Source organism: Takifugu rubripes, chromosome 1, assembly GCF_901000725.2.
Source record: "Takifugu rubripes chromosome 1, fTakRub1.2, whole genome shotgun sequence".
Taxonomy (NCBI): domain Eukaryota; kingdom Metazoa; phylum Chordata; class Actinopteri; order Tetraodontiformes; family Tetraodontidae; genus Takifugu; species Takifugu rubripes.
The window spans coordinates 20,347,777-20,366,552 of NC_042285.1; the positions used below are offsets into that span (position 1 = coordinate 20,347,777).

The 18,776-nt window shown below is 47.5% G+C and overlaps 1 protein-coding gene across 4 annotated transcripts; it reads left to right on the top strand.

Moving 5' to 3' along the window:
- The first annotated feature begins 482 nt into the window (after window positions 1-482).
- LOC101072160 (activin receptor type-1) lies at window positions 483-18,099 on the top strand. Of its 4 annotated transcripts, none has more exons than XM_011610401.2 (12): window positions 483-834; window positions 9,575-9,648; window positions 10,165-10,422; window positions 11,133-11,414; window positions 11,649-11,915; window positions 12,867-13,072; window positions 14,453-14,552; window positions 15,260-15,406; window positions 15,640-15,915; window positions 16,407-16,604; window positions 17,067-17,197; window positions 17,267-18,099. In XM_011610401.2, the coding sequence occupies exons 2-12, from the start codon at window positions 9,582-9,584 to the stop codon at window positions 17,399-17,401; spliced, it is 2,067 nt and encodes a 688-aa protein (XP_011608703.1). In that variant the 5' UTR covers window positions 483-834; window positions 9,575-9,581; the 3' UTR covers window positions 17,402-18,099. The 4 variants fall into 4 exon arrangements, with proteins under 4 accessions (XP_011608703.1, XP_011608706.1, XP_029696876.1 ...); XM_011610404.2 differs by having other exon boundaries at window positions 484-834; window positions 10,168-10,422; XM_029841016.1 differs by lacking the exon at window positions 483-834 and adding an exon at window positions 6,810-6,933.
- Window positions 18,100-18,776: the final 677 nt, after the last annotated feature.

Consider the following 18,776-nt stretch of genomic DNA (forward strand, 5'->3'; position numbering starts at 1 on the left):
TCGAGGGCATCTTTGTGCAGCCTAAAATATTCACTGGATATTTAATTACATAGTGACAGTGGTTTGATTATCTCCTTAGCAACAATGGCACCGCGTCTGCTTTCTAAACGTCTATCTTGTATGACCAATTAAGTTATTTAACCGCCTCTCTTCGACCAGTGAACCTGGCATAGTAAACCAAAAAGCAGCAATGTTTTAAATACCCTGCACTTCAACCAAGAGAAAAGAAAAATCTGTGACAGGAAAAAGATTCACTTCATAATAAAAGCACAGCCTTAAGGTCTAGATAACAATTAACTTTATGATGAATTAAAGATTATTTTCTAGAGGTAAATAAATGTAGTCTGTACAAAGTTTAAATTGTAAGTAACTAATCCCCAAGCACAGCCTAAATATTAACAAACGGCGTCAAACGATGGAGCAGGAAACCCGTTTTATTTTGAAAAGCTCCACCGGAAGCGCGCTTGTTCACCACGACGCTTGACGGCGCTTAATTCCACTGAGTTGCTGCAAGGAAACTTCCTCCTCGGAGCCCGTGAGTGGCTTTTTCGCCTTCGTGGTTCCGACTGCGATTCCCGAAGCCTCTGCAGCGTTATCGCGCAAAGAGAGGGGACGTCCCAAAATGTAGGAGTTGTTCCGCCCGGCCAGCACCGACCGAACCCGACACTTTTCGCTCCCGGCGGTCGATGATATTGCTGCCATGTAGGCTCCCCTCCTTCAGACTTTGGAAAACAAATCTGGCGTTGTCGGTGAATTCTCGGGAGATGGCAGAATAGTTCGAACTGCGCCAGTTCCCGAGCTCTTCCTAAAGCACTTTGGAGGAAAGAAAACGAGGTGAGTTCAATAATCATGACACGTTTAGAATTTTTGAACAGGGTTGTAACACAATGGTTGGTGTTTAACGTGCGTGTGGACGCGGAGAAGTTTTGGTGAAACGCAGGCTAAAATGTGTCGTGACGCGTTTTTTAAAGCCCCCGTCTCTCTCTCCCGTCTCTGTCTGGGCTTTCCCTCCTACACTATTGGCCTGTTTGGTGACCGAACCTTCACATCTTTTACCCTCCTGGTCCTGCTCGTGTTTTAATCCCAATTTAAATCCAACATATCCGCCATATTTTGGATGGACGCTGCAAAGGGAGAGAAATTAAACGACTGCGATTGACCATTACAGCCAAATCAATCTCACAGCTTTACAACTAGTTGAGATTCCTTTTAGAGTTTTTGTCATGCAGAAAGCTTTTCCCGAGGGGGGGGGGGGGGGGGGGGGGGGGGGGGTCGTTCTGACTCCTGATCGTATGCCCCATCATCACACGCTGGGCACTTTTAACATCACAATCGAAGGTGTTGATGGGGGCCGACATGTGTACAAGCGGCTACATCTTTCTGCAGTTCCATTTTCCATCATAGAAGCCCACAAAAACCCAGGGCTGCTGAGCTGTTGGCCCGCGACGGGAAGATTAATAAAAGCCAAACGTGATCACGACGTTTCCATGTGCGTAAAGGAGCCGCTGACGAGAGCGCGCGAACTTCATTGCCGGGCTGTTGGTGCCAGTCAGAAAGGCTCAGAGATAATTGCGCAGATTAAATAAAGTGTGAATGGGAAGGTCTCACACTGATGCGATCTTCCCCGGAATCAACTTTGGGCTGCCTTCCTGCTCTCCCCAAACTGGAGAGAACACAAGAACCCCGCTGTCTGCTGTTTGAGGAGCGTTGTCACAGTTGAGTCTGTCTGATTGAACACGCACACTCCAGACTCCTTTTTAATTATGCGCCTTCAATGCTAAGCCATTTAACAAACTGACACAGTGTGTGTATGCATGATAATCTGATCTGCCTGTAGCAAAGACTGTTTAATCAGTGCGGATTAGGCGCTCGAAATGAATTTGAAGGGATGGTGCAAACTGGTAATAATAAATGGATTGTCATTTTCTGACAAGTACTGAGGCTTAAACTTGAGTATTTTTTACCGCATTGAGACAGCTGAGATACTGGATTAGAGGTCCGGTATTCTATTGGTTGTATTTAGGCTGGTGTTGGGCCCGCGTGCTGGAAATTCTCCATTTGACGCTCTGATCCCAGGTTATCTCGTTCCATGGTCAGCATCCGTCTTCCACATTGGAGACGAGGGAGTACACTCTAATTAGCTTTAGAAAAAAATTGCAAAGGGGGAACAGCATAGAGCAAATAATTGGTAGACTTATCCTGCCATATAAATAACTCCAGTTTTTGTGGAGCCTGGAAACAGCAAAACAGTGACAGCAGGGAGTCTAACGCTGCACGTGGTGTAGCCCCCGACGAGCCTGGAGAGCTTGTACACATGCAGATCACATCTACTAGACTGAGTTCTGACGTGAAAAGTCGGGAGACGGTGATAACTGACAGATAAACTGGGCCCAGCGTGTGCTTGTGTTGCAGTCTAGCTGACCAGTCGCTGAGGAAGTCGGGCGCCTGGTGGGCTCCTATAGGAGAACCGGTCCGATAAAAGAGACGACAGAAAGTCTGTGCTAAGATAGGGTTTAATTCCAGGGACCTTGAGGGTTCCTGACTTGAGCCGAGGCAGCGGGCCCCTGATATCGGCTCAGTCCATTATGTGGATTCACCCTCTTTCTGCCCGTATTTGCTCTACAGTCTTTTATTGTCTGCCTTTGTTAATTCAGTCAGCCTGGCTGTGACTATTGTTTTACAGCGTCCCGACCACTAACAACACCCCCCCCCCCAACCACCACCCAAGTTAAGGCACCATCCTGGATGTCATGTCAGCGTGTTTAATTTCTCCTTGATTCATAATTTAAGACAACTTGGGGTTGTGATGAAGCCAAAACAGGTCTGATCGAACAATTTTAGGCAAAAGATGAGACAAATCCTTTGACCCTTAAGCACATAAACTGTTTCATTTTCCCACAAAAGTTCAATAGTTTCGGAAAGTGTGAATTTTAATGTGTGTGTGTGTGTTTGTGTGTGTGGAGGGCGGGGGGGGGGGGCACTCAGAAGCAGCTGGTTGTTTTGGTTGGAACAATATGCAGGTGGAGGAAGAGGGAAGAGTGTGATCCAAGAAACCCAGAGAGACTGGTGGGGGTTGGGTGGTGTGTGTGTGTGTATGTGTGGAATCGGGTTACACAGTCTGTCATTAACAAGAGAGCTGCAGTTATGAGACCAAGATAGACTGCTTCAAGTCTGAGCAAGACTCTGAGGCTCATCGCGCCACCATGTAGGTCGCTCTGAAGCTCGGGGGGGGGGGGGGGGCTGTCTGTGGTTGTAAACGTGGGCCGAGGGTGTCGAGTGGAAGATGAAAAGGGGCGAGGGTTTGTTGTTTTTGTTGCTTTGAGCTTAACTTTGGCTTTTAGCCACACAGGTGGACACACACGTCCAGTCATTAGGAAGTTTGACCAGGAACAACCTTGGCATCGGATGAGGCAGCGAGTGTGGGCTGCTTGATTCAGCCCTGTGCTCGTGTCCAGCCTTTGAGAAAGAGACCTTCTGTCTGCAGTGTTATTTTTAGTCCCCCCCCCCCCCCCCCCAAAAAAAAAGATATTGTGGAGTCTCTTTAATAATCTGCCTCATGAAGCCCAAACACATCATGATAAGAAGAGCTTTTTGGGAGTTGGAGGCTCTGCGGTCTCAGTGTGACCCTGGAAAGTTAGAGAGAAAAGAGAGAGTGAGATAAACAAGCGGCCAGATTTGTGTCTCTGGTTGGGATCCTGTTGTCCTCTTCCTCCCCGTCTCCTGGAGACATATTGATTTAGTTTGCGATTCTGTGTTCGAGCGTGGATGAAAAGCGGAGACGGGGGGACGGGGGACGGGACGGCTCCCGTCCGCATGCACAGACGCACAGACACGTAGTTCTGCAGCGCTCGTGGCTACTTTTTCTCTCTTCTCTGATCCAGAATTTCATTGGAGACCATCTGCAATACACATTTTATGAGCCCTTCGCTCGCATCAGCGCTCTCTTATTGCTCAGCTGTCAGTGGAAAACGTACGGGCTCGTTTCAGCGGCGGCACGCGCCGCGTCCTCCTATTTGCTGTCAGCACTGAAACTATTCCTGATTGTTTCCAACAATAACAAAGTCTCAGATTAAAGAATTTAAAATTTTGATAGATTTGTTGGCCTTTGAATTCCGAGACCCGTCTGTCATAAATCCAGGCAGCTTCCAGCCGTGAGGACTCCTTTGGCAGCGGGACGTGACGTCCCAGATCGGCGGTGGAGCCGAGTGTGGGACCGTTATCTCTGTTGTATTGTTGCCGGCCATCGGATGAGTCATTCTCTTTCCTGCCATGAAAGACTTTCTCATAATTTTATACCTGCAGGCAGAGGAAGATTCTTCAGGGAAGATTCCTAGAGCTATTTTCCATAGTTACAGTAAAAATAGGGGCAATAGCAGCAGTGTTTATGTTTTAAATAATGTTTATTTCAAAAAATACTAAAATGCACCCCCACCCCCAGGACCTACTGTGTAATATGTAATAATCACGTGGCCGGTCCAGGTCAGAGTTTTGGGTCACTCTTCAGTCGTCACTTGCCTGACTCGTTACCTTTTGGCAAGGATGGAAAATTGGTTTACTGGGACACAAATCAAGTTCCTCTGTGCTGCCGTGAACTTTATGAGATGGTTGTTTGGAGGGGGGAGTGTTTGTGCATTCCTCCGGTGGCCCACATAGCAGCGGGCCGTAAAGACCCTGTTTGAACGGGCGCTTTCTGATCTTTTGATTGCCATGTGAAAATGGATGTGGGATCACTATGGCGACCATTTCGCAGAGGACCCGTTAACGGCATCCCAAGTGTCGTAAAACTTCCACGAGTGTCTCGCTAGGCCCCGAGCGAGACCTTTTGGAGGTGCCAAAGGTGCTTGTATCAGTAGAAATATGGCTTTGCTTTAGTTTTGGAGCTGCTCTGTCTGCACATATCCCCGTGTCATTGTCGGTGTCCTCCAGCTTCTTTACGGGGTTGCTAAGACCTGTTCAAGAGCAAATCAAAGTTTTTCTAGGAACACACGCTGGACCGCTGGCTGTAGTAAAGCTCCTGTGGATGTTGTGAGGCAGACAGGATTTGTGGAAGTGAAAGAGACAGCTATTGTCTCTGGTTGCATTTGATCTCAGCTGAATACATCATGTGCACATTAGTTGGCATATTGTATGAGAGGCAGCGCACCTGCCTTCCTGTTGAGCTCCACGGTGAAAGCGGGGGGTATTTGCATTTGATTACATTCCTCACATTGTGAAAGGCTGCAGCTGCCGAGGTGCTCTGGGAGATGGAGATTGGTTGGAGTTGACAGGGTCCTGTGAATCCCATAGGGTTCTTCTGTTATTGCCAGAGAGGTTTTGCTTTCATCTCCCATTTTTAAAACCAGTCCTGTTGCTCCCACACAAGCACAAAAGTCTGGACGCTCTTCGATGAGCAGTGTTTTTCTAGGAGCTGTGTGAATGTACCTGTCACAGCCAAACCTCCAGCGCATCTTCTGAGCAATCTGCTGCCCCGGATGGGGGTTTGAAGAGGTGTCAATCTAGCCCGAAACCCACCCTCTTCCACCCATTCATTTTGCCAACACCCCCTGAACTGTGACCTCTGACCCCAGCTGACTTGGACACTCTGTCTGCACAGATAAAGGATCATCTGATTCTTCTTGGGGATCCTCTCAAACTTGCCTAACCAGCTCATTTTACAGTACAATATTTGCCACACTATCATGCAAAATATCTGTAATATAAACTGCTCTCTTTTATTCCACGGGGTTAAAAAGGACCAACTATATCATTACTGTCTAATGAATGAGCCTTAAAAGAAGCCAGGCTCTAAATTTTTTAATTGGAAAACCATCAATATGACAAATCTGCCCCTGTGGACAAAACAAATGATGTTAAAATGTGTTTAAAACAGTCCTAGTTTGTGATTTAGGCTTTGTTTTGACTCCGTTTTCACACCTGTGCCTTTATTCTCTTAAAACCTGGGTATTTTATGACCGAGTGTTGTACTGCGGGAACAGGATTGTGGTTGCTGAGCTGCAGTGTGTGAATATCAATGTGGGCTGCTGCAAAGATGAACACTTTCGCCCTCAGGTCTCAATTACACCCACATCCACCTACCAGCCAACCATCTGTGCCCCTGATGGCACGCTGGCACTTTGGCCGTCTGGGTCTGGAACCAGTGATGGGGACGGGGACAGAAGCGGCAGGTTTCGCATCGTCCCACTCCCTGCTCGTGTCCCTCCCTCACCGTCCTGCAGTTTGCTGCAGTTTCCTCACTGCCGGGGCTATTTGTGCCATGGTAACTGTGCCAGGCTGCCAGCTCACACACATTCTGCCTCACCTCTCCCCCGTTGCCAGCTCGATGACTCAGCAGCTCCTGCAGGGAGCCCCAGTCCCCCCCTCCACCTTCCTCCTCCTCTACCTCAATGATACAAAAAGCTCACCAGACAGGATGGCGTTCTGCTTAAAAGTAATAAAACATCTTTGAGGATCATTTTTTTAAATGGTCGTTGGAAACAGTTTAGATTGTAACTTGTCACCTAAATATGCAGAATGCTGCTCAGATCTGTCTCGTGCTATTGATCTTAATGGACATCCTACATGTCTTTAGCAAGTAGTGACGGGCGAGCCCGTGTTAATGTATTGATTTAAAAATAACAGAAATGTTTAGTTGTTATTGGGCTTGAACAGGAAGTGACACGGTTCCGACTCAGTCCGTTCATAGCTGTCAGCATCCCTCAGTGTTGAGGCTCGGTTGTCTGCAGTTACGTGCTGTGTTTAATCATCTCATCTAATCACGTCTGCTGAAGGTCTTAAAGGGTGCTGATCAAGATTACCCTCTGCAGAAACCCACTGTCCAGTCAGGGGGAACTGTGGCGTCATGAAGGTGGAGAGCGGATCTGTGGGATCGCTGCAGGGCGTCCTCCACCAATGGCAGGAGTTAGCAGTCTCCACTCAAGCAAACCCACTGATTTAGTGAGTTGGCCTCTCTAACTGTCCTGAGCTCACTGTTGTCTCTGGTTCCACGCGCGGCTCTAACTGATGCCAGATGGATTATCTTTTACAGAAAAAGCGTTCTGCGCTGTCAATGTTCCACATAAACGACCAGGAGAAAGAATAATCGCTAAATACGAAGAGGAGGCGTTAGCCTTTAGTTTTATGTTGAAGTCATCATGTTTTGTGAGTGTGGTTTGGACACAGGACAAAGACACATTGACGTAAAGAGAAGCTATGCTAATGGATGGCTCGCTGCGGTGAACATATTCCTATGTGTTTTAATGTAATAAGTGCATTCAATCTATTTTTCCAAGCGCTATATGAGAATAATCAGAAACATGTGGCGTTTTACTGGGTCAGGGCTTGGATTCATATTACAGCACATTGAAAGGCTGCGGAAGGGAGCAGTAAAGGAAAAGAGACGAGGGGGTGAGACGGCTAAAGAAGAGGAGAGAATGACGGTAGATCCTTGGCAGGACGTCAGCGGGGATGAACGCAGGCTGTAGAACACTGGCAGATAATTGCAGAATTCAATATGTTGGCATATAAGCAACAGAGCAAACATACACAGACGGGGATATAAAGTCTGCTCTGGTTTCTGCAGATCATTTCTGTCTCCTTTGGAGAAATCCCCACTGAGTTCCGTTCAGCCAAAGCTGTCCGAGGCCCAGTAAGAAAACAAATTCTGTCAGTGATACCCCCTTTTCCCGGTGATATCGGTGGGCTTTTCACGGCTTGTTACAAGCATTTCTTTGGGATCATTCAATTGACTTGATGAGGGGCAGTTGCTGCAGATGGAAAGGCAGCAGATCATTTAGAAGCACTCATTTATGCCATTAAATAGTTCCTGTGCCCTGCTCTACTTAGTTAATTGAGGTAAGTTATTGATCTGTCACTATACGGTCAATTATTCTTTGTAAACGAGGGCTTGTTCCTCCATCAATTAGGAACATATTCTGTATAATTTATACACTCCACAAGTGCGAACCTCATGCTGCTCGTATGTCGTCTTCCTGGCGTAAATTGCGTCAGTGTTGTGCATCATTTAAATCCTCTGGGTGAACCAGGGCTGTGCGCACGAGCCTCCAGGCAAGAAATTTGCATTGATAATTCTTTAGAATGCTGCTAATGAATCGTTTCAGCCGTGTGATTGACAGATCTGAGCCGGATAGAGAACTTCATCACGCAGAATGACTGCAGACTGCAGAGGCATTTTGTCTTTTATTCCTCTGCTCATCTCCTAATCAGCCTTCCTCTCGGCGTCCATGCCAGCCCCGCTCTACCAGCGTGGCACCCTTCCTCCCACCACCCCCCCCCCCACACCACTGACACCAGACACCTTGTCCCACTTCCCTCCCTGTGGCCCTTCTCATTGTCGCATCACACATGAAATATGTTAACTGCCCTCCTCTGACCTACTGTCCCCTATTTCCTCCCCCGTCGTACCTCCCCAGTCTCCTCTGCCCCCACCCCACCCCCTCATGTTCCGGGGGGAGCAGACAAAGCTGCCGATTATCTCTGTGATGCAGCCTATGTGTTGTGCTCTGATTAAAGGAGCAGCAAGTGGTCTGTGTGCACACAGGCAGCCGTTGGGCTAATGCTAACACCGTGCACTTAATCATTTACGTCTGTGAGACAGAAACAATGTCCTGGGGGGGGGCGGGGGGGGGGGTGCACTGTATGTGGGTGTGTGTTTGGTGGGGCTGGGGTATTTCTCATTGGCACGGAAGCGCTGAAGCACACATGCTTTCAAGATAACAGTCCTGGTGATTACGGAGACACGGCTGATGCTTCCACAAAACCCACATATTGTAGTTGGTAAATCGCTGCTTCCACTGGGTCTGTTTATTTTGGGATTTTTACTCTTTAAAGGGGTGGTCTCTTCCAATCTGGCACAGTGCAAAGCAGAAAAAGTCCTACGTGACGCATATGGATGCTTCCAAAGGCACATTAAATATTAAAGGATTTGACCGTCTCTCCCTTTCTGGGAGATGGTATTTGGGCGCCCACACTTGTTCTCCCTGCTGTGCTCCTCTCCTCCTCCTCTGTGGTCTGTCTGCTCCTCTCCCCTGGCTGCCAAGCAGCCGGTCCCTCCAACACACGCAGACATCAATATGCACACATGCAGAGGCAGCCAATTGGAGGTAACCAGTCTCCCCATTGCTTGCCACTCAAAGCCTTGTTGCCAGGACAACAGCAAGGCATGAGACCCACTTTTCTTGAGCATTTTAAACTTGGTGTTGACTCTGATTTTTATATTTTGAAATAATAAAAGATCTCCCCATTTCCTTTGTATTCTTAGGCATAGGGTATGTGTGTCACTGCATAATGGGAGAAATGTTCCGATGAAGATGATGTTTATTACATATTCATTTACACCAGTCGCCAACATTTAGGACCAGCAAAGTGTTTGCTGTGGGATCTCTTCTGTGTTTGTATCTTTAGATTCTTGGGTTGAGAATATAAACCTAGCAAAGTCTGGGGGACTCAGATATCTACCTCACAACTCTAGATTTTAACTTCTGTACCAGAAGAGTCGTCATTAAAATACAGTGTGTTTTATACTGAAGGATTTCAAACATTTCCACCTCTCATTGTTGTGTTTTTCTCTTCACTTTAGGTCTACAATGGTGGCAGCGGACATGTTTGTGCTGATTTTGACCCTTCTGGTCTTTCCTTGTGCTAGCTTGGAAGGTAAGAGTCCCCCCACAAAGACTTCTCATATCACACTTTTAAATAGACATGTTTGCTGGAGGGAGTTGAAGGTTTGTGCTGTCAAAAACAGACAGGATCTGGTTAGAGTGGGTTCTCTTGCTAACTTTGGTGCTGCACAAAAGTGCAAGAGTACAGAATATGTTGTCAATCCAGCTCACAGGTACCCTCAGTACACTGAGTGAAGAGAGGTGTGTACTTTTTGGTGCTGTTGGAAGGCACATCTTTGTGCAGATCTATCTCATTCTGGTTCCCCCAGGCCTCACACTGTCTCCCCCGTTGACTAGTCCCGCCTTTGTCTGCTATGTCTGATGTCTGTCTGTGTTAAGTGGATTTCATCTGAGAATTTTTTTTATGTCCTTCCATTACACGTACACGACGTGCACCCTTAGTGGGATAATCTATTGTCGTGACACACGTAGGAGGTGCATGAGAGCTGAAGCCCTCCTCAGAACCTGTCAGATTATTCTCAGTAATTCATTGTTTCTTCTTTCTAAGCAGGTGATTCCAGCAGAAGAAACATCGAATGCTCGTGTGCTGGAGCATCTTGCAGCAGTGGGAGCCGGTGTCTCGGCCAGCAGTGTTTCACTTCCCTCTCTGTACTAAACGGGACATCTGTCCTTCAGAAGGGCTGTCTTGTGGCCAGTGAGGAAGAGTCCACACGTTGCCAAAGGCCTCCGACCCCCGAGCTGGTGGTGGAATGCTGCTATGGGGATCTGTGTAACATGAACGCCTCCTTGCAGTTACCAGAAAAAGGTGCAGTTGATGTTTCTGAATATAGATTTCTTCCATGTTGTTTTCATTGAAATCAAAGATGACTCTGATGCATAAAAACACGCGAGCGCGTCGGTTGTGACGCTGCAGATTTCCCTGCCATCGCCGCTCCGCGTGGCTCTCGTATGCGTCCAAATTGAGCCCAGGATTGTCACCTTCCCCCCCATTGCACATGGTGATCGATACTTACTCGCAGGAAATATGTTTGTAAATGGAGGCAACATTATGCAGTGCAACACACATCCGTGATCAGGATTCCAGAATAGGTTGTTGCTTCCCTTCTTACCCCCGCTGTGATTTTTACATATTCTGTTGTCTTTGTTTTCTATGATTTATGTGTGACACCATGACACCCTGCAGAGAGCTGGGTTTGCTAGAAGCTGACAGTATCTGACACTTGGGAGCTGTTTGTAGCTCTCTTTTATTAACCAGCCCACAGCAACATGGGAAATAGGCTAGATCGCCCTCTTATTCAGTCAATGTGCACTTAAAGGATTTGGCTGGGAGAATAACATGACTGTCATGTGACCATAGCTAAGCATTTTAGTATTGCACAAATCTCTATTTTTCTTTTCAAAACATATTACAACACTTGTGTAATTGTGGCCGCCGATGTGTTTTTAGCTGAGCGAGTGGCTTTTAATTCATTGTGATGCTTTAATGGATCCTGCTCCCGCTCCCTCTCTGTTCAGCCTTATCAGACGCGGAGCTGTCCGCCGGCAGACCAGTTCTCAGAGAACAGCACTGCGTGTGTGAGGGCATCCCGTGCGAGCGTGACCGTCGCTGCACCGGCCAGCATTGCTTCTCCTCTCTGACGCTGGTGGATGGAGCAGCCGTCCAACAGAAGGGCTGCCTGAGGGATGACGAAGAGGGTCGAGCCACCTGTGCCACGCCGCCGTCGCCGGCCCGCGTTGTCAAGTGCTGCCAGGGCCATCTGTGTAACATGAATGTCACTGTGCAAGCTCCAGGGAAAGGTGACTTTGTCCACAGTGACCACGTTGCTTTTCTATAAACAGTAGCTCCAGGAATTCGCGGCTACCACAACACAGATTCCGTCCGTCTCTGACTCCAGCTTGTTCAAATGCCAGTTTAACCCGTCATCATACGTTTGCGTCGCCATTTTCCGCCCGAGGCACTGCGTTTCTTTATCATGCTTTGAAGAAATACGTCTGTAACTTTCTCTTCCTGTTTTTGTCATTTTTTTGCAGAGGTTGAGACAAAGCCTCTGAAAAGGGAGGAGCATGAGTGTGTATGTGAGGGCAGCTCATGCGCGTCGGGAAATCGCTGCATGGGTCACCTTTGCTTCTCATCTTTGACGGACAGCGCCGGCTCCCTGGTGTACCAGAAGGGATGCTTTAAGATCTATGAGCAGAGCACAATGACGTGCAAGACCCCACCCTCCCGAGACCAGATCGTGGAATGCTGCTCCGGTCACCTGTGTAACTTAAACAGCACGGTGGAGCTGCCTGTTAAAGGTGCATCACCGATACTCCTGAATCAGCTTCAGAATTCTACTCTGTTTCTTTGGTTTGTCTGTTCTGTGCCAAGAGTGCGAAAATCAGCCGTTCTAATTCTGGTCAGTTATTCCGTTTTCTTCAAATGTCCTTGTGTAAACTGGCACAAAGATCAAATTCTGACGAAACGTTGGAAAATCAAATTTTGGCGTAAGATGTAGTGCATGTGAGCAAACTGATGAAAGAGAAACGAGGGGGACACAGTGGGCAAGCCTGAGGGAGGTTCTGAATATTATTTAGTTATGGTTCACTATCCTCCTCTCTCCTTTTGGAGGCTGTCAGAGGGCGAGCTGACAGGAGACCAGAGGACGGAGCCACCTGGGAGTCGGGGAGAGTCCGTTTGCACAAAGCTGGCCTTTTTCCCTTTCAGTCACCTTTTCTATAGCACCTTTAGGCCTCAAATGTACATTCTTTTACTGGCTTGAATAAAACCACAGCTTCTAATATTTAATTCCAAATGTTGTCCGCAAATCTCCAACAATGTCTGCTTGAAAGTCCGTTTTTTCTCGGCTTTCACAGAAGTGGTTGATTACTGGAGCTGTGGAGAAAAGAGGATCATTGTCTGTGCTGCAGCAGAGCCGATCAGTCTCGGAATGTTTGGGAAGTGTGAATGGTGGTCAGTTTCTTTTGCTGGCCTCTGCTGACTTGATGAGGGGTGGGTGTGTGCACGTGTGTGTGTGTGTGTGTGCGTGCATATGTATGCACCCCCGCCCAGAACTGCTTTCTTCAATAGGCCTACTGAGCACTGCAAACCTGTAATTTGTGTTGTTGAGCCTCAGTCTGTGTGGTCCTTTCATCATTTCTCTAAACTCTTACAAACAGCGAACGTTTAATGTAACTATTTTTTTCCTGCGGGGGGCTGAAACGGCCGCGTCCAAACCCACATTACCGGAGCTTCTCTTCTCTCCTCAGCTGAAGAACTTCCCAGCTACAGCGTGACCACGCTGGTCATTGTCATTGTGGCCCCCATCATCGTCCTCATCGTCCTCTCCGCCGCCGCCATCCTGGTGTTCAGACGCATCCACCATAACCAGATGGAGAGGTTAACGTCGCGGGACGCAGAGTACGGAACCATCGACGGCCTCATCGCGTCCAACGTCGGTGACAGCACCCTGGCGGTCAGTGTTGGGCTCTTATTTCATTGGTTGCACTAAACGAAATCAGAAAACCTTGATCAGCACGTTTGTGTAACGCTGAGTGTTTCCACATATGCTTCGTTCTAAAATGGAGAATCCGACCGTCGCGCTGGAATAAACTGTTGCTGCTTGTTTTCTGTCGACTTCCAACCGGTCAGGACGTCTTTGCTATTTATTTTCTAACCACTGAGCCATTGTCAGCAGTCTGCGGAGTGGTTTACATTCAGAGGCCGGCTAAGTGGATCCAGAGTTGAGGTGGAGTCCTGTGGTTTGGGATTAGTCCGAAAGACGTCGCGCCGCAGCGGATGGTTGGCGCGCGCACTGTTTAATCAGCAGAAACTACCCACAGACTCGCTGCTGCCCAAACAGCAGAAACGGCTGTTAACGTTCAGCTTGGGAGTCTTTGTCCTCAAAAAATGTATCGGAATTTTCTAATGTTGGACCATAAAACCCTTTTTGTGCCTTTGTCAGAATAAGTTTAGTCGGAGCGTCTCTATTAATTAGGTTTGTGACGCCAGTGCTGCTGTTAAAGATGGAAACAATGAAAATCGCACCCGTCTGACACTGACGCGTCTGACCGCCTTCAGCGTGATTATGGTGATTTTGAAACATTATGAATGCCCCCTGCTGCTTTACAGGCTGTTCCAAATATGCCCTGCTAAAAACAATCCTCCTTTACCAGTGAGGGGGATTAAACTCTGCTGAGTAACTCATTGATTTTAGCTGCTCTCTTGCATTCCTCTGTTGTGATTCCAAATTGTCTCCCAGGCAGCTCCTGCATTATGCATCTGTTCATCTGAGGGATCGCTCCTCAGTCGTTTTTTCCATCCTCGCCCTCCCCGCACAGTTGTTTGTCTTTGCAGTTTTCTGCAACTCTTCTACTCTGCAGCGCCCTCCTGTGTTGCTTTCTGGATCTGCAGTGTCTTGCAGCCAAGATAAAAATAAAAGGCTTAGCAACGTTGTGCCTGTTTTAAAGTCTGGGCCTTGGATTAGATAAAATCTCTAATGCGCCCACACCAGCCGCTATTGTGGGGGTGACTTTTCTGTTGTTTACTCAGCAGGGGGCACTCTGCACCTCTCACACAGACACACACCCACTCGCACAACAATATCATGGTCGACACACACACACAGCCGGCCTCCTCCAACACGTGTGGGTGCCACATCAAACCAGTCTGCTTGTATTAGTCACCATCTGAGACCCACATACTCTTTATTTCATCGTGTTTGAAGACTCAAACTGTGGGGGTCCTTTGGGGGAGGTTTTCATTCAAAGAGCGAGCGTGCAGATAGACACACGTTATGTGTGAATGCACAAAATAAACCTTTTCTCTATTTGCTGTTTTTATCTATGTCTCCCAGGATCTGTTGGATCACTCCTGTACTTCTGGAAGTGGTTCAGGGTTGCCTTTCCTTGTTCAGAGAACCGTGGCCAGACAAATTACCCTTAATGAGTGTGTGGGTGAGTATCCTCCTATTACAGCTTTTCATATAGAGCTCTTTCAGTAAACTCTGCCTCCTCTTACAGGTTAATGAGACATTTTTACTCATCTGAGAGAGGGATCCAGCATAATGGCGGCCTGATCGAGCCAGCAGGGTTTTTATTTTGTTTGGTCTTCGGTGTAGTCAAATTTAACAAACGTGTCATATAAAATAGAAGTAGGTGGAACAGTCGCCATGAGATGATGATGCATAAAGTGTGAACATCCGCGTTCTGTGTGTGTTGTGCTGCTGCGAGAGTTAAAGTTTTATTCATTCTTTATTGCTCAGAGTCATATTAACAGGGGCTAAACTGAAATAAGCCCCCCTTTTTATGTCGAATCTAAAATCCCAGAATAGGATGACAGTGGTGGTATTGCGCAATCACAAGGTCAAAAATGCTCCGAATTAATTTTGAGTCTGACAGAAGCATTGAGTGAACGCTGGTGTAACGCTCTACATGGGCCTCAAGGGAAGAGAGTTCCAGATTTGATTCTAGACTCGGGGTCCACCTGTGTGGAGCACGTTCTCCAGGTGTTCTATTTCCTCCTACAGTCCAAAAACGTCCACATTAGGATGATGGAGACTCTAATGACCGCATCAGTAAAGTTATTAATTATCTGCTTCCAGGAATTCTCCCAGCCAAAAGTTTCACTACAAATTGTCTGTTTTTTCTGTGTCCCCCCCCAGGTAAGGGCCGTTATGGTGAAGTGTGGAGGGGTCAGTGGCAGGGGGAGAACGTTGCAGTCAAGATTTTCTCTTCCAGAGACGAGAAGTCCTGGTTCAGAGAGACGGAGATCTACAACACGGTGCTGCTGCGACACGAGAACATCCTGGGTAAGTCGCATGTCTCGCGCGTTTGTTTGTTTGCTCTGCCAACGAGGGGCAGGTCACACGTGGTCGTACCAGCATCCTGCTTTGATGTGTGTCTGTGCTTATTTGAAAAACTGAGTAAATGCCATCATCCTTTATCTCTAAATCCACCTGGTCCGACTAGTCAGTCTGCCAGCTTGATCATATTCTGTGCTGCAAAACACCTTCAGAAAATCGACTCCCTTCTCCCACCTTAGGCTTCATAGCTTCTGACATGACCTCCAGGAACTCCAGCACCCAGCTGTGGTTGATCACTCACTTCCAAGAGATGGGCTCCCTGTACGACTACCTCCAGCTCAGCACTCTGGATGCTTCCAGCTGCCTCTGCATGGCTCTCTCCATCGCCTGCGGGCTGGCGCATCTCCACGTGGAGATCTTTGGCACCCAGGGCAAACCGGCCATCGCCCACCGAGACCTGAAGAGCAAAAACATACTGGTTAAAAAGAACGGGCAGTGCTGCATCGCTGACCTCGGTGAGGACCGATAAACCTCTGATGTTTTCATTTCCTGTATTTAGTAAGCTTTCCTGAATAATTACCGTATATGAGATGCAGGCATTAAGTATTTTCGCCAGTATTTTCACTCTTGTTCTTGACCGAAGTTTTGCTGATTTGGGGAGCCAAAGTGGCCCTAATCGAAAACACATTTAGAGGAACAGGCCGTTTTAGCTAATGTTCCCTATGTAAGTGCTCAGATAAACCTTAATTCAGGTACAAGCTGTAACCTTGCAACACTCTTGATTAAATGAATTAAGTCTGTTCTGGATGATGCATTCACTGTTCTGACAAACATGCTAGCTGTGGAGCTCTGTGGGGGGGGGCTGTTAACGACAAAGTGGTGTGTCTACATTTAAATGAGATGATAGACGGTTTGTCCTGACGTCATTGAAACTTCTTCCAAACGCCGATGTAATGGTGTTGTTTTACCGTGAGCGGGACTTTAAGGGGCTGTGCTTTTATGCTAGGTCTGGCCGTCATGCATTTTCAAGACACCAATGAGCTGGACGTGGGGAATAATCCCAAAGTGGGCACGAAGCGCTACATGGCCCCCGAGGTGCTCGACGACTCCATCCAGATGGACTGTTTTGAGTCCTTCAAAAGAGTGGACATCTGGGCCCTGGGCCTTGTCCTGTGGGAGATCGCCAGGAGGACGGTTAGCAATGGTGAGCACAAGTATTGACTATAGTACCAATTACTTACTTTATATCCTTATACACTGTGTACTGTGTGAAGACACTCCCACCATATTTAGACATGTGCTGGTTTTGTGGGATTAGATGCCACCCTTGTCCAGGGTACCTTTTATGCATCTAGTGAGTGGATTGTAGTGGCCTCTAGTGGTGGAGTTTATGAACTGCAATAATTAAACCCCTCTCGACATGTCGGAGAACATACTGTGAAAAAGCTAAACTTTGCCCTGCAAATACACCTGATTTTCTACCATGCAAAGGTCAGCCAGACAATTTAAGGAGTGTAAAAATACTTATTTCCTTCAGTGTTGGAGGTAAATTATAGCAGGAGCTGTTCTGTAGCTTCCGTACAAGGAGATGGCTACAACAGGCTTACCCTCGTATGTAAGTGGGAAAAACTGACAGGTTCAGTTTGGAATGATTTGTGCCTGGCAGGTATCGTGGAAGACTACAAGCCGCCGTTCCACGACGTGGTCCCCAGTGATCCCAGTTTTGAGGACATGAAGAAGGTTGTGTGTGTGGACCAGCAGAGGCCAAACATACCAAACAGATGGTTTTCGGACCCAGTAAGTCACATTCACACACCCGTTACGGTCGCGTTAACTCGCATATTGACCGATTTCTCCTCCCCCCAGACTCTGACCTCCATGGCCAAACTGATGAAGGAGTGCTGGTACCAGAATCCTTCGGCCAGGCTAACAGCGTTACGCATCAAAAAGACTCTCACAAAGATCGACAACTCTCTGGACAAAATCAAAATGGACATTTGAACAAGAGGACAATGGGAGAGACTTCCTGGGTTCACTGCCCTTATAGTGGCACAGACCTGTATTTATTATAAAACACTTTGGGAGGGGTGGGGGGGGGGGCACACTTTGGCATGCGAAAACAGCTCCAAGCTGGTTGCTTTTGAAGACCACCGGTTGTCTTGGAAATAGGAAAAACGTCCATTGAACTGATGCTCGAGGAGCCGAGTTGTTGTTCTTCAAGGAGGAAATTGTTCCGTGGGCATTCGAAACTCCACATTCTCTTCGGCACATTTATTAGTTTAAAGTTGTCCAAACATGCTAGCATTGTTGTTGTTGCTGTACTGTTCATTTAATTTTGGTTTTTTTTTTGATAATGCGGTCGTTTTCCCGACTCTTTACCTTTTTGTTGTTTTGCTGTCAGAACAAGACGGAACCGTGTGCGGTTCTCCTCCTGAGATGTCGCCTCCACGGCTCGTGTACATGTGCTGTATCTTCCTCCTTCAGCTTTACAGACAAAGGCTATAAGAACAAATAAAGTACGTGCTAGTCGACGCTAAACTGTTTCCCTCCAGAGGCCTTTCCCCCCGCAGAGGCCTGTGAAGCCTGTATACTGTCTTAATGTGTGCGTTGTCGAGCAAATGAAGTCAAACTTCAGCCTTTTTATTTCTTTAACATTTTATATCAATTAGTGGTTTATAATAATTAAATAGAAAACAGTGTCTCCTGCCTCTATTGTCATTTTTTTGGTCTTAAATGTTTAGATAATAGGTACCGTACTCAGCTCAATATCTTCTCTGTATGTGTGGGTGAAAAAAAAGCTTGTTTACGCCGATGAAGATGCTGATGTGCTGTTTCCATGATGACGTAAGCGATCGGCTCGCTGCTGGAGCCCGACAGCTGCGCTGGTAGTGAGGGAACCGCATGAATTCGAATCGGGCTAAAGCCACCCACCGGCTGTAGGCGGATCAGGGCAGGTGTCATAAACCCAGGCGACCTCAGACGTGACAGGGAACGGCGGCTCCCTGCCTCTGGCAGAACCGTCCTCATATGCAGTGTCATCGGATCCATCAGGCGCCTTCAGCGGCCCGAGTCGACCCGCGGGCACAGTTCAGCGAGGTCGCGCACGCTCTTCTCTGCTCGACAACGTGTATAGTTCATGGAGGGCTGATCAAATTTTGCTCACCAGTTAACGGGAAATTCTGCTGTACATTGTTGAGAATTGTCTTTATCTTGTTATGTGTTAAAGTAAATATCTATGTTTGCCGTTTCACTTGTGTATGGGGACTCCTGGTAACCTGCTGTTTGCTCCTCAGCAGCAGAATGGACTTATCACCATATGGCCCGCAATAAATACCTTCCAGCACTGGAGGGCGATGAGCTTTGCCCCGAGTTTAAT

Coding starts and splice junctions, on each gene's coding strand:
- LOC101072160 (XM_011610401.2), top strand. CDS start 9,582: ATGGTGGCAGCGGACATGTTTGTGCTGATTTTGACCCTTCTGGTCTTT. Junction 11,916..12,866: donor GGTGGAGCTGCCTGTTAAAG/GTGCATCACCGA, acceptor TTCTCTCCTCAG/CTGAAGAACTTCCCAGCTAC. Junction 13,073..14,452: donor TCGGTGACAGCACCCTGGCG/GTCAGTGTTGGG, acceptor TATGTCTCCCAG/GATCTGTTGGATCACTCCTG.